A 16,491-nucleotide genomic window follows, 5' to 3' on the forward strand; every position below is an offset into this window, starting at 1 on the left:
TTGGGGGGACACAATTCAATCCATGACAGGCTCCAAAGCCAAAGTTTGATATTGGTGCCAATACTAATCTAGAATGGTGTCATTAGGGCAGGACCGGTGATTTTGTGGGGGAAGTGTAGTACTCAGGATACAGTCTACTTGGGACTCATGTGAAAATGCAAAACCTTTGGTAGACTATAAACATATGTATATACATGCGCACACACGTGCGTGTGCACACACACACCTTCAAGCACCAACATTTAAGATAAAGGAAAAATGATTTTATATTTATTTCTCTCATCCTATGACTTCTTCTATGTACACATTTCATGTTGAGAAGTGCGAACTTTAATAGCTCTTTAGATATGTTTTCATTCTTGAATGATAACGAGTAACCGGTTGCTGTCAGGTTGATTTCAGCTCATGGTGACCGCATACATTGCAGACTAGGACTTCTTTTGGAATCAGATTACCAGGCCTTTCTCCTGAAAGGCCTCTAGGTGGGTTCAAGCTTCAATCCTTTCAGTTAGCAGCTGAGCACTTAACTGTTTGCACCACCCTGGGGCTCCTGTTCTTGAATGATGAAGAAACCTGTTGCCGTCTAGTAGATTCTGACTCATAGTGAAGTAGTCCTGATGGTGCAGTGGTTAAAGCACTCGGCTGCTAACTGAAACTTCAGCAGTTTGAATCCACCAGCTGCTTCATGGGAGAAAGGTGTGGCATTTTGCTCCCATAAAAATTACAGCCTTGGAAATCCTATGGGACAGTTCTACTCTGTTCTGTAGCGGTACTATGAGTCTTGAATGATAGGAGTATATACTTCTAGGTTGACAGTTATGTTTCTTTTGTGTTGATGATATTACTTCATTGACTTCTGGACTCTGTTGTGGCTGATGAGAAGACTACTTTCAGTCTTATTGCTATTTCATTAAAATCATTTGTTTTTTCTCTTTGGTTATCTTTGAAATTTTCTCTTTATCTTGATACCTTAACTTTGCTATGATGTTTCTGATTTTGGGTCTGTATTATTATTTGTTCTGCTGAGTACTTAAAGTACATTTTCTATTTGAGTCTTCAAATCTTTTTTCAAATCTGGAAAATTCTGTACAACACTTTCCAAATATTGTTTCTTTACCATTTCTTTTATTTTGTCTTTCTGGATCTCCTATTAAATATGTTGAAACCTCTTGATCTGTCTTTCATGTCTCATAACTGTTTTCACTGTTTTTTTTTTTTTTTTTTTCCTTTAATTTCAGTCTGTTTCAACTCTGCTCTGGATGAATTTCTCAGTACTATTTTTGGTTCATTGACTGTCTATTTGTGTCCATTCCATAATTTATCCTGTTTTTGTTTGTTTAATTTAGTGATTGTATTTGTCATTTTACATGATTTTCAATTGATTCTTTTTCATAACCATAGTTTTGTTTGATTTTTGCCTATTTGTTTCATAATATCTTTCTCTTTTTTTAAAATCTCATATTTAGCATACACAAAGAATTAATTATTTTGAAGTTTTAAATGAAGTGATTTCATTTGGAATTAATTTTTGTTGTAATGGTTGCATTATTGATTGACTTTTTTTCCATATGTTTTGGGATTTTGGTTTGCAGGCTCATTTTGAATGATGAAAGTTCACCCTCACGTTCCATTCAATTTAGTTTTTATTTTTCATGTCCTTGCCCAGCTCCCATCTAAGAATTCTGTAGTTTTATAGTTTCCCTCTGCCCAGTCCCTTGATGCCTCAGTCCAGACCAGTGTCGTATAATAACTTTTCAGGTGGAGCTCCTTCTCCTCTGTAATGTTGAAGATATGAGAAATACAAATATGAACTGAGAGAGGGCTTTGGCCGTGTTCCTTTTGGCCCTGTCTTTGTTCTCTGTCCCTCACCCCCAGGCAGTATGCCTGGCTTAAGTTCTTCCTCTTACAGGGGATCCTTTTGACTCACTTTTCTCCTCTGGAGAAGTGCATCTGGGCAGCCACTTCCAGCATCTGAATTCTGAGCCCAAAAATGTTTAACTCTTTATTAAACTTGAATATATCTTTTACTCTTTATATATATTTTATATATATGTGTGTATATATATATATATATATATATATATAGTCCATATTTTGGAGCATGGTAAGTGTACTGAAATGTGAATTCACTGCTCCATCTTCACTGGAATTCTTAATGCTTTATTCAGTTACAAAAATCATACAGACTTTATTTTAACAATCTAAGTGGAGAGAGGGGCTTTCAACTTTATCTTGAATACTTTATTTCTTAAGGGGCCCTGGTGGTGCAGTGGTTAAGTGCTCGGCTGCTAATGAAAAGTTGGCGGTTCAAACCCAGTCAGCAGCTGTGCTGGAGAAAAGACCTGGCAATTTGTTTCTGTGAAGATTCAGCCTAGAAAACCCTATGGGACCCTTCTACTATGTCACATGGGGTCGCTATGAGTCAGAATCAACTCGACAGCATCTAGCAACAACTTTATTTCTTAACAGTAAAAAAAAAAAAAAATTACATTTGTTAGCATCTATGATAAAATACTAACAATTGTCAACTTTTGGTAAGAGGTACATGGTTATTTGTGGTAACTTTGCACTTTCTTCTTTTTTGTATAATAAAATAATTTAATAATTTGGTTACCAGCCTGAGCTCTTAACCACTGTGCCACCAGGGCCCTTTATCAACAATATACTAACATATAAATTAAAAACAATCTCTCTCTCTGATCTTTCTCTCCATCTACTCCAAAAATCTCACCACTCACTCACACTAAAATATTTTTAAGTTTGTATATAACCTTTTAGATGTTTTTCTTGTAGTTTACTCTGCATAACTTTATGTAAGTGCCGACTTTGTTTTTCTTATTTACTTTTGTGGTGTCAACACTGTTAACACAGAAGGTGCTCATTAATTTTTATTTTTGTTGTTTGGTTGAGGACTTTGCCTGGTCAGTGTTCTCTGTGGGAGATTCAGTTTATGGTGATCATGACATCAGTGACCTAGATGATAACACAGTACCAGCCCAATTGAGAATATCCATTTATGCATTTCAGTTAGTAGGTAGTGTTTTCTCTCTGACCAAAGGAGGAAATGCTCTGCTAATTATCATGCTTGTAGGATCATATGTTTGATTAGTTGATAACTTGATGATAGAGGTATGAATCATATTATATTGATTATCTTGACCAATCTACATCATAGATTTCCATTCCCCACAGAGGTAAAAATTAGCCGCTTTCTCACTTAGCACCACTGTTGGAATCCCACATTTCCTTTCTTTGATTCTGCCCTCTCTTCATAAGGCCAATGCATTTCTAATATATTTGTTTTGTTTACTTTCATTTTTTAAAAAACTCTGTTAGTAATAAGAAATGCACATTTACTTTTTATCTAGTTTTGCTATTTGAATCTACTTGCAAAAGATGTTTTTCAAAAATAGTACATTCAAGTTGTCTGTCTTAGTTACAGTGAAATCTTTGGGCATTAACAGTTTCCTTTGCTTGTAAGGAAGCATCATGATGTGATTAGTTATCCTTGTAGGGTCTAATGGTTACCACTCTGAGAGACTTTTCATATACTGCTTTAGTTTATACTTAGCAGTAGCCACATTTTCTCTTTTTTTTTCTCTCATTCTCTTTTGCCTACTCATCATCAGGCTTTCTTCACCATTTGATCAAAACAACTTGTATCTAGGTCACCAATGACCACCGTGTTGCTAAATCCATGGGTCAAATCTCAGTTTTCATTTTACTTGACCTAAAGCAACATTTAACTCATTCATTTGGGGAAGAACCCATTTGGCTTGTTTTCCTCATACCTTGCTGACCACTTCTTCTCACTCTTCTTTACTGGTTTTTCCCCAACTAAATTTAGATGCCTCAGATATCAGTCCTTAGACTTCTTCTCTAGCTGCACTCTACACTCTATACCTATGTTCATTTCTGGGTGACCTCATCCATTATCATGACTTTAATTACCAACTTTGTGCTGTGATTCCCTGCTCTGGCCCTAGCATTGATCTCACTTCGGAGCTCCGGCCTTGTATGTCCAGCTGCTTACCTTACATCTGTACTTGTACTTCTAATATACTTCCTAAATGAACTGCTTATTTTAATTCCCACCCCCCTACACCACCAAACAATGGTGGTTTTTCTGCAGTCCTTCCCATGTTAGAAAATGGCAGTGCCATCCTTCCAGTTGTTTTGGTCATAAACCTTGCTGTCATCCTTGATTCTTCCCCTCTTCCACACCATATCCAATCTATCAGGAAATCCTGTTGGCTCCACTTTCACAGAGGACTTGAAATTTGACCGTAGTTTACCATCTCCATTGCTACCACCTGGTCTAAATTATCATCATCTCTCACTTAGACTTTTATAATTGTTTCCTATTTTTCTCCCAGCTTCTGCCCTTTTCCTTGCTATTGCTTGTGCTCAACAATACAGCCAGAGTGATTCTTTTAAAATATAAGTCAGAGCATGCTACATTTCTCCTTAAAAACTTCCACCTTTCTCAGGGTAAAAACCAAGTTTTCATAGTCACCTTCAAGGACACCAGTGATCTGTCTTTCCGCTACCTATTCAACTTTATCTCCTCCTCACTCGCACTCTAAGCACACATACCTTGCTCAGCAGACTCTAGTCACACTAACCTTCTTGCCATTCTTTCCATATTCCCAGCAAACTTCTGCCTTTGGGTCCTTGCACCTGCTGTATTCTACCTGAAATATTCTTTCCCCAAGTATCTAGATGGCTTGCCTTCTCACTTGTTTCAGGTCTGTGCTCAAATGTCACCTCATTGAAATCTTTCCTGGTCTCTGTGTATACAGCTGTAGAATCCCCTAATCCTCATACACACAAGAGTGTGCACACACATACACACACATATCTCACTTTATTTTTCTCCTTAGCTCTTATTATAACATTTTCTTGATACGCTTCTCTGACATGCTTTATATTTATTTTCTGCTTGTCTCTTTCTGGAATGTAAGCTCTTTGAGGAAGGAACTATGCTTGTTTTGCTCACTGCTGTATTTCCTTCTCGGACAGTGCCTATCACAAATTGAGCTCAATAAACATTTGTTTACGAATGAATGAATAAATGAGGAAGCTAAGATGTGGATGTGATGGGTAGGGATAAATTCTGTTATTACATGGGGAGAAATATTTGAATGGGATTCAATTTTGTAAGTTCTCAGTTCATTGGTGATTATTTTTGTGCGGTGAATACTTTTACTTCTCTATACAGCCTTGAAATTGTGCAATTTTATGTAATGAATAACTGGATACAGAGGACTCTGTGTAGATATCGCATCAGACATCACTTCTTCTAAAAACCTTCCCTGATTCTACATGACACTCCCACAACCCTGCCTGCAATCTATCTTATATTCTACCCAGAGCACTCTTTTCTTATCTTCTTTATAGCACTTACAATATAGCAAATTTTCTTATTTGCCTTTCTTCTCTACTGTACTGTGAGCTCCTTGAGAGCAGGGTCCACGTCTTAATCATCACGGTAACCTACTGCCTAGCACCAGGTCTTTAAACACAGCAGACTTGCCAGAAATATGTGGTCACTAAATGTCTTTTGTGGGTACATCTAGAATCCAAAATCATTTACAAAAGTAATTTGAAAAAAATTGGGCATGGAAAAAGGAAATAAAAATATATTTAAACACACTTCTCTTTTTCCTAAATTCCGGTTTCTTAACCTGGATTCAGGAATGCTAGAAGATCCAAGAATGGCCTGGAGGTTCCCAAGGCCCCTGAAATAATGTGCCAAATTCGATGTGTCTGTTGTTTGTGGCTGTGTGGGTTCACATGTGTGCATGTGCATGTGAATGCATTTTTCCGGGGAAAGGAATTTATAGGCTTCATCATAAATGTGGGGGGGGGGGGGTCCATGACTCCCAAAAGTGAGAGCAACTATATTGTAGCGTTTCCCATCTTAACAGCTGATGAACTGAAGCAGAGTCAGACTTTAGAGTGATTTACTCCATGGAGTATTTTTCTGTTGCTCCTTTTGACAGGTACTGGTAAAAGTAACATTACGAGTAATAAAGGTTAGATTCGTAATATTTTGAGTTCAGGATAAAATTTGCTGTAAGTGAAGAAGAACTTTGGATTATTTAAGGGCGTGTTGGAGGGGAAAGGTTGAGCTCAGCTTAGTCTTGGTTCATAAACGTTGCCTGGTTTATGAGTACCACCAGCTCAGTTTGCAGCAGGCCAAACAGGTTTCTTGGAAATCAACCATTCTATTACCAGACGCAAGAGAAAGCAACTCTTTAAATAGATTACTTATCATAAGAATCGAACAATTAAAAAGTGAACCACGCTTGATATGTAGAACTATTCTTGTTCTTGCAAAACTTTTAGTAATGGTGTTCGCTGCACAAAAATAATCACCAATTATGCCCTCTCAAAAAAATTCTAGAGGTGAATAAAAAATGAAAATGTGACATGAAATCTTATTTGAAGAACATTTAGCTGCTGTAGATACAACATATTAGGCTTTGCAAAAATGTATCTTCGAACATTTACACTGTGCAGCAAAACCACACCCTTGCATATATCTACAAATCCAAACTGTGTATTAGAGCTTTTCACATACACTGAGGATATAGTAATGAAAGACCATAGTTTTGTCCTTGAAGAACTCACTGTCTAGCTGGGAAGATGAACAAACAAAAAAATCATTTTAATATATTGCAGTTCACGTATTAAAAGTATGTATATAATACTGTGAGTGCATAGAAGAGGGATAATACTTTTTCAAGGAAAACATAGGAGAAAAACTTTGTGACCTCGGAGTAAGCAAAGATTTCCTAAATACAACACAAAAGTACTAATTATAAAGTAAAAAAAAAAGTAAAAATTGGACTAACTTAAAATTAAGAACTATTAACCAGAAGACACCATTAAGACAATGAAAAGGTAATCCACAGAGTAAAAAAGAAACTTTGCCATTGAGTCGATTCCAACTCATAGTGACCCTGTAGGACAGAGTAGAACTGCCCCATAGGGTTTCCAAGGAGCAGCTGGTAGATTCAAACTACCGACCTTTGGTTAGCAGGCTGAGCTCTTAACCACTGCACCACCAGGGTTCCTATCCACAGAGTAGTAGAAAATATTCATAATACCTGTATTCAGTGCCAAAAAAATGAACACATCTGTCTTGGAAGAAGTACAGCCAGAATGCTCCTTAGAAGCGAGTATGGTGAAAGTTTGTCTAATGTACTCTGGATGTGTTATCAGGAAGGATCAGTCCCTGGAGAAGGACATCATGCTTGGTAAAGTAGAGGGTCATCGAAAAAGAGGAAGATCCTCAGCGAGATGGATTGGCACAGTGGCTAAAATGATGGGCTCAAATATAACAATGATCATGAGGATGGTGCAGGACCAGGCAGTTGTTTCATCCTGTTGTACATGGGGTTGCTGTGAGTTGGAACCCACTCGATAGCACCTAACAACAATATTCAATAAGTAGTGTGTATATAACATATATAAAGAACTCCCACAAATGCAGAAGAAAGATGGACAACCAATAGAAGAACTGGGAAATCAGAAGGCCACTGCCTTAACAGTTGGCCCCAATGTTACACTGCCTCTGTCAAGATACAAACCAACAAAATGGAAGCATATGCCTGTCTTTTAGCCCCTCAAACTGGGATCTGGGCACTGGAACCTCTGTTACCACTGTTGCAAAAGATATCACAACTACTAAAACAAACAGAATTACTGCTTGCCAGTAGAAAATAACAGAAATAGCAGAAGTGTGGTCTCTACTATAGTTCTACCCCCCAAATTTCATATGGGTGCATCTCTTTGAAGAAAACTAGGTTATATGTGGAACCCTAGCTATAAGGGAGTCTGGGAAATGTAGTCTTGGCTTTTTAGTCTCTAGCAACAGTAAGACAGAATGGAGTTGAGTAAACCATGTGTTCATACTACCACAATCTTAAACCCAGGAGAGGCACTGTTTTTTCTTGACTCCTAAGCCCCAAACGGAGCCCTGGTGGCATAGTGGTTAAAAGCTCGGCTGCTAACCAAAAGGTTGGCAGTTCGAATCCATCCAGCTGCTCTTTGGAAACCCTATGGGGCAGTGAGTTCTACTCTGTCCTGTAAGGTCATTATGAGTCGACATTGAATTGATGACAATGAGTTTTTGGTTTTAAGCTCTAAACAATTATTTTTTACATGGTTGCACTTGCAGTGTACAAGCAAGTTAACGTTATTTTCATTCATTCTATTCGTATCTATTTTTTCTCTCGCTGTTTTCATAATTAAATTATAATACATACTATTACATTGAATTGTTGGCTTGTATTTTTCCTAATGTCCAAAAACCCATTAAAAACGCTTTTGTTTTTGCACTTTAAAAGCATAATTTAAAAAATCTTATGGGAAACTGGTGGTGCAGTGATTACAGCAATCGACTGCTAACAGAAAGATATGGCAGTCTGCTTCTGCGGAGATTTATAGCCTTAGAAACCCTATGGGATCTCTATGAGTCAAAATCAACTCGATGACGGTGTTTTTTTTTTTTTTTTAAAAAGCAATAGCAAACTGGTTAAATTGTAAGCATTGGTTAATTTAACTTAAAAACATTTCCCTTTAGAAGTAAGAATAGCATTCACAATGTGTTTCTAGAAACCAAGTATCCTAATGTGGTGTATTAGTTTTCTGTTGCTGTCATAACATTATCACAAACTTAGTAGCTTAGAACAGTGCAAAATTATTATCTTACATTTACCCTAGGTCAGAAATCTAGTGGGTTTGATTGGGTCTGTGCTTAGTCTTACAAGGCTGAAATCAAGGCCTCGACAAGGCTGTGTTCTTTGCTGGAGGCATTAGAGGAAAATCAGCTTCCATGCTCATTCAGGTTGTTGGGAGAGTTTAGTTCCTTGTGAATATAGAACTGAGGCCCTTGTTACTTTGCTGGCTGTCAGCTGAGGACTGTTCTTAGCTTCTAGAGAGTTCTCACATTTCTTGCCTTGTGGCCCCCTTCATCTGTCTTCAAAGCCAGCAAAGATGTGTTGAGTCCCTCTCATGCTTCAAATCTCTCTTGCTTCTTCCTCCGTCACATCTCTCTGATGCTCTCTCTGACCCTAATTGGGAAAAGTTTCTGGCTTTGAGGGCTTACGTGGTTAGATTGGGCCCACGCAGATAATTTCAAAACTCTCCATCTCAAGGTCTGTACCGTTAATCACATCTACAGAGTCCCTTTTGCCATGTAATGTAACATAGTCACAGATTCCAGGGATTAGGATGTGGACATCCTTGGGGGACCATTATTCTGTCTACAATACATGGTAACTGTCAGGTTGATCTAAAACATTACATTTGTCCTACGTATAGTCATGTGCCGCATAACGTCTGTTCGGGCAATGTCCAACTGCGTAGAAGTCCATGGTCCCATAAGGTTATAATAAGAATTCAGAAATCTCAGTTGGAGAATGGGACGTAGTGGATGTAGTGGTTGCAACAGCTTCCCACACACAACACGTGTTTCTCACATCTCTTGTATAGAAAGTGATTGCTCTGCCAGATGTATAATGGTATAGTAAGCTGTAGAGAGAGGTTATTTGCCCCAACAAATAATATGATGTTCGCACAATGTCCAAATCACATAATGTCCTATTTCACAGAATGTATCATGGATGTTAAGCAACACGTGATTGTACTTGTTATGTGATAATGTAATTATTAGTGATTGCATGATTTATTTATTTTTATTACTTATAGATTAGTGAATGATGTGATACAGACGTAAATAGCCAAACTAAGCCATCCTTCTAACAGTAACAAAAAGACTTCTGAAGTTAAAAGACTGGCCTTATTGTTTTTTTCATGTAACTGAGATACTAAGAAAAAATAAGTAGAAGTAGACAGACTCTGAATCAAGAACTTTGTTTTTGTGGAACAAGTAGTATTTTTCTCTGATCAAAAGCAGATGTAGTCAATGTCATTTATATTTAAAGACTGTTAATTTTTAATGCATTGACATTTTTCTCAGCATGTAATCTCTCAAATTAGTAAATGCAGAGTTAAAATTTTAGCTGATTGCTTTAAGATTGGCGGGAGGTTCCACATTATAAACCTTTTAAACACTATAAATCATCCATTTGTTTGGATGAAAAGCAGTTCCTTTTAACATTTAAAGGTAGATTGACTCATTTCTACCTTTGTCTGGGTCACTGTAGCATTGTTAAGATGAATAGTTTTTTTTCTTCATTAATCTAAATAACAAATACTTAAAATATTTTGTCAAAGAAACACATGCATCACGTTGTTGGGATATTGTATTGGTAAAAATAAAGAAACCATTATTTGCTTTATAAATATTTCTGAAAGGGATTACTCAATTAATATACTATGACATTTTTTCTTTCCCAAATATTCTTTTTTAAACAATTCGGGGAGGAACAATACGCTAAATCTAGAGCAAAGGGTAAATAGTTTAAAAACCTGGTAAAATAATACCTCCTTGAACACATCTCCTTATAAAAAAGAAAAATTATGGTAGTGTCTATCATATTAAAAATCTCCATAATACCTCATTGCATAACAGTTATGAAAGGAGTACCCATATAAGACATGTGACTAATCTAAGAGGCACCCTTGGTTAAATTCTCCTTTATAGGCCTGAAGCTCCCTAACACCATCAAATTAATGGCTTTGCCTCTCTAATTGGAAAAACATGAAATCAATAAACTGTGACTATTGAGTAAATTATTCTGAGATCTGGGTACATTTCTTTTTCAGAAAGATAAATTCACATGTTTTAATAAGTGGAATATGTAATGTTTCTAAAATTTATGTGAGAAGATTCCATCCCAACTTGTTCCAGCTTGCTAATTAATGTTGCTATGGAACAGGAGACTTCCGTGTTGTATTGCCTTCAAGTTATATAATTGAATTATGAATAACTTTTACTATCACAAGTCATTTCTGGCCCAAAAGAGGTTATAGAAGAGATCACAGTATCTACGTCTGCTAAGCAGATTCTCTGGAAGTGGTAAAAGACCTCTAGATATCCCCCCAAAAGTAGGTTTGGGGTGATCCAGATGGGTTTAGCCTAGAGGATCCCAAACTTTCTCAGTTCTTAGTGTCATTATGCCTTTTCACTTTTCTTCTATTTTTTCGTCCATTCGACATTTATTGAGGTGTTGCGTGTGATTGGTACCATTCACGTTTCTGGGGAGCAACAATGAACAAAACAGCCAAGCTTCTTGTTCTCATGGAACTGACATTCCAGAGGGAAGTGGGTGAGCAGAAAACAAATAACTAAATAACAGATAAGCAAGGATATCTAAGAGTATGTTAAGTGTTGTAGAGTCAGTAAAAATGGATGACATAACAGAGTGGTGGGGCTCCTTTAGACTGAGCCATTGGATTAATGATACTTAGAGTTCATGCTACAGAATATACCCTTTAGTTTTGTTCTGGCATTTATTTTACTGTTTCACATTTGAAAGGCCTCTCTATCTAGCTTGGTCCTTAATTATTTCATGGAAGGCACCTATTTTGTATTTTCCTCTTGTATTCCTTATAGTGCTAAGCACGTACACAACCCTCAATGATTATCTTAGTTATTTCTCCTAAATTATTGTTTGGAAAGTGAAGATAATTATGTTGTCTTTGTGACTGTAGCAGAGTATTACAGGGAACGAAAAGATGACATGATGCTGAGTATGTGAGAAAGTAGCAAAACCAGACTTTCTTTTAAGAAACATTTATTTTCTCATTCTCGGGGCAATATATGTTTACTTTAGAAAATTTATAAAATTCAAGAGTTAAAAGGATAACAATTAAAATCATCTACAATCCTTCCTACCAGAGATAGTCCTTGCTATCATTTTGTTGATATTCTTTGAACATATGTGCTTAACTCTAATACTGAAAAATCAGAATTCACATGGTCCAGTAAGATTGCAGTTATCTAGAATCTGTATGCTGCAATCTTAAAAAACCAAAAAAACCAAACCCACTGTCGTCAAGTCGATTCTGACTCATAGCGACCCTTAAAGACAGAGTAGAACTGCTCCCATAAGGTTTCCAAGGCTGTAATTTTCACGGAAGCAGACTGCCACATCTTTCTCCCGTGGAACAGCTGGTGGGTTCGAACTGCCAACTTTTTGGTTAGCAGCAGAGCACTTAACTACTGTGCCACCGGCGCTCCTGCTGGGGGCTTGGTAGGTGTCTAATACTTTCTTTTCTAACAAAGTGATTTTTTGTTTTCCTAGTTCCCCTCTCTTGTTGCTGGAGATCCCTCATCTTCAGTTCCCTTAGGTGAGCCATTTAGGACTGCTGCTTCAGCCCCTGATTTCCAGTGGTTGTACTTCTACTTTCTTTCTCCTGAGTTTTCCTGGCCCTTCATGTGTGGCCCTCTTGGACAGAACCTCAGTCAATCCCATTCTGGCCTTTCCTCACAGGCCCATATTTGGTCCATGGGAAATGTGTGCATCTTCTGTCCCAGAAAACTCATATTTTATGTACCAGTCTCAAAGCAGCCACCTCTTCTTCCTCTGTTGGTAGTAGCTGATTAGACTTTGGATTTTTCAAGTGTGTTTCAGGCTGCAGTGCACTGCATCTCCCAGGCTCATGTCTGAGTGGTGCCATTAACTTCTTTTTGTTAGGCATGAGGCTAGTCTAGGGGAGGAGGGTGGAACAGAGACTTATCTGAGTGTGCTCTTCCCCAAAGCTTGTCCCCTAGTCTCTATCTGTTTTAACAGCCTCTCTCTTCAATAGACTGGAGGTGGGAGCCCGCTGTTTTCGACTGCCACCTTTCTAGGTCCTGACTTGGAAGTCTTGTACTTTATTTTAGAAGGTATCATCTCTTTTCTTGAAAAAGTTAGGATAAAATTGGTAAGTTATTGAATTAAAAAAATTTTATTTGAGAAAATATTAGGAACAAAATGGTACTTTGTTTCACTTTTTGTTACTAACAAAGATGAATTTTTTTATTTTTTTATTGTACTTTAGGGGAAGGTTTACAGAACAAATTAAACAGTCAGTACACGTATTGTTTTATGACATTGGTTAACAACCCCACGACATGTCAACACTCTCCCTTCTTGACCTTGAAGAACCTTTTTTTTTTTGGTGAAAATATACATAGCCAATGATACACCATTTCAAAAATTTCTACATACGCAATTTAGTGACATTGATTACGTTCTTCCAGTTGTGCTGCTATTCTCACTATCCTTTTACCAAATTATTCTATCACCATTGTCTTCAACTCACTGTCCCCTACGCTTTCCATCAAACCTTTTGAGTTGCTGTTGTCAATTTGATCTCACACAGATAATTCTTTTTTTTTTTTTTTTTTTTTTGGTACCTTAGATTAAGGTTTGCAGAACAAATGGCTTCTCATTAAACAGTTAGTACACATATTGCCCTATGACAATGGTTAACAAATCCACGACATGTCAACACTGTCCTTACTCAAGCTTGGGTTCCCTATCACCAGCTTTCCTGTCCCCTCCTGCCTTGTAGTCCTTGTTCCTGGACTGCTGTGCCTCATTAGTCCTGTTTTGTTTTATGGGGCTGTCCAATCCCCGGCTGAACGGTGAACCTCGGGAGTGACTTGACCACTGAGCTAAAAGGGTGTCGGGGCCCATACTCGAGGTTTTTCCAGTCTCTGTCAGGCCAGTAAATCTGGTCTTTTTTTGTGTGTTAGAATTTTGTTCTACAAAGATGAATTTTTTTTTTTTATTGTACTTTAGGTGAAGGTTTACAGAACAAATAGTTTCTCATTAAACAGTACACATACTGTTTTATCACAATGGTTAACAACCCCATGACATGTCAACACTGTCCTTACTCAACCTTGGGTTCCCTATCACCAGCTTTCCTGTCCCCTCCTGCCTTCTAGTCCTTGTCCCTGGACTGCTGTGCCTCATTAGTCCCGTTTTGTTTTATGGGGCTGTCCAATCCCCGGCTGAAGGGTGAACCTGGGGAGTGACTTCACTACTGAGCTAAAAAGGTGTCTGGGGGTCATACTCTTGGGGTTTCTCCCATCTCTATCAGGCCAGTAAATCTGGTCTTTTTTGTGTGTTAGAATTTTGTTCTACAAAGATGTATTTTTAAATTTATATATCTTCATGTGTAAAGACATATTTTAAAGCAGTCATTGTACCACTCTCTGCCCTGTTTTTAAGACAATGTACATGTTTTTACTCATTTTTGCCTTTTTTTTTTTTTTAATCATAGGATGAAGTAAATGCTCCAGGCAGCAGTTCATCTGACCTATTACACTGGACCACTGCCACCACCATGAAAGTTCTTTCCAACACCACGACCACCACCAAGGCTGTGCTGCAAGCTGTCAGTGATGGACAGTGGTGGAAGAAGTCTGTGACTTACCTTCGACCCCTTCAAGTATGCAGGACTGCTGCTGCTGCTGCTTTTTATTTTTATTTTTTAATCAGTTGTACGGTTTGTAGCAATAGTACTGCTCTTCAGTTGTTTTCATAGTTGCCACATCTTTATCTTCTCTAGATTATTGAAATAATCTCCTGAATACTCTTTGCCTCCATCAGATAGGAAATGATTAATCTGCTTTATAGAATGTAACATACTCCCAGGGAATATTTGCGAAGGCCACTGATAGAAGTTTAGGTAAGATTTGGTTTCCTTGTCAGAATTAAAAATTGTGTGAGATGAAAAGGAAAATGATTTTATTGATGCTTACTCACTTTTGCTGTAGATTTACAGGCCGATAGTCCAGGAAGAGTGCTAGAGGCCAGCTTGGGCGCTCTGAGCAGAGAGAACAGCTTAACAGATTCTTTCTTCCATTTTGGAAGCAGAGGTCAGGACAGGCAGTAGAGCGATTGGTTTTGCTTTCTTTGACATTTCAACCGATTGCTCCCCTGCTGTCTTCCCTGTATCCTCACGCTGAAGTCTGTTAGTGTTAACACTAGGCAACTAAGTTAGAGGAAAAAGAAACAGGTCTTTTTATCAGTGAACTCCAGATATTCATTGAGAATCATATTCATTCGTTCATTCATTAAATACTTTTCAGGCATTTTCTGTGTGTAAATACCATGCTAGTAACTAGGGATAGAGTAGGGGAACACTTCAGTCTAATTTTCTTCCTCCGTGGAAGAAACAAATTCCAGTGAGAGAAACAAAGAAACAAACAACATATTTATATAATATAATGGCAGGTGGTAATGAGTATTATAAAGACAACTTAAGCAAGGTAAGGGAATAAGGAATGATATTGGGAGAGGGAAGTTCTGTTTTAGATAGGGAAGTAAGGTTTCTCAGAGAAGTCATTTTGAGGAGAAACCTGATTGAGACAGGTAGAGCAAGTGCAAAGCCCCTGTGGAGGAAACATGCTTGACATCTTCGTGGAACAGAAAGGTGGCCAATGTCGTAGAAGCAGAGTGAGCAATGGGAAGAATGGGAGGCAGTGAGATCATAGAGGTGGTCGGGAGACCATACAGAACCTTATAGACTGTGATAAGTACTGCATATTTTATTCTGAGTAAGATGAACACCTTTTGGAGAATTTTAGATAGTAAAGTTGTGTGATCTGACTTTACTTTTAATAAGATTAACTGTTCTGTGGAGAGCTGGCTATAGGGGGTCAGTAGTAGAAGCAAAGAGACCGATCTCTATTACAGTACTCCAGGTGAGAGATGATGGTGTTTTGAACTAGAGTAGTAGCAGTAAAGGAAGTAGAATTGGTTGGTTTGGGGGTATATTTTGTGTGTCTGCTCCTGGTCTGGATGTGGGCTATGCGGGCAAGGGGAGAGATAAGGGTGACGGCCCAAACAACTTGGTAGATGAAGATGTCACTTACTGAGATGCTATATGTTTATCTTTGAGGTAAGTCCATATATCTCTTATCACTGCATGTATCACACTGGATTATGGTTACTTTAATGTCTCACCTGTTGGACTTTGAAGTTTTTATGGGTTTATGTCTTAAAGTGTTCAAGTGTTTAATAAATATAAACTGTAATTTTTGTCATCATTTGCAGCATCAGATTCATTGTTTCCCCAGACAGTGCTTGGCATAAAATAAGTACTCAATGAACTTTGGAGGGATGGTTGAATGTATTTTACTTGGCTCTTCTGGTAAGGATCTCTAGAATCTCTATGAAAAGAGCAAAACATAAAGATAGTTAACCACACTAGAGATACTAAAGTACTTACTTGCTAATGAAGAATGCTAATGACAAGTCTTAAAGACATTTGTGTGGGTGTCAAAGAAAATTGCATTGAACAGTGTTAAACAAACAAGGATAACTTTATTCAAATAATATTGCAATAGGGGAGAGAGACCAGATCTGAATATGAACTCAGCTCCATTGAAACAAAGGTCAACAGGGATTTTTGTTGTTGTTGTTGTGGTTATGACTGAATTTATTTATTTATTATTGTACTTTAGGTGAAGATTTACAAAACAAATAGTTTCTCATTAAACAGTCAGTACACATATTGTTTTATGACGTTGGTTAACAACCCCACAATATGTCAACACTCTCCCTTCTTGACCTT

The 16,491-nt window shown here is 37.6% G+C and overlaps 1 protein-coding gene across 3 annotated transcripts in view; it reads left to right on the top strand.

Moving 5' to 3' along the window:
* Positions 1-16,491, top strand: part of NBAS (NBAS subunit of NRZ tethering complex) — a 461,389-nt gene that overhangs the window by 254,874 nt on the left and 190,024 nt on the right. For all 3 annotated transcript variants that reach the window (XM_023728239.1, XM_023728240.1, XM_023728241.1), the window contains one exon: positions 14,194-14,361. In XM_023728239.1, the coding sequence (XP_023584007.1) occupies positions 14,194-14,361 (168 nt within the window). The remainder of the gene's footprint in view (positions 1-14,193; positions 14,362-16,491) is intronic.

The sequence above is a fragment of the Trichechus manatus genome, unplaced genomic scaffold, assembly GCF_000243295.1.
Source record: "Trichechus manatus latirostris isolate Lorelei unplaced genomic scaffold, TriManLat1.0 scaffold00023, whole genome shotgun sequence".
NCBI classification, from domain to species: Eukaryota; Metazoa; Chordata; class Mammalia; order Sirenia; family Trichechidae; genus Trichechus; species Trichechus manatus.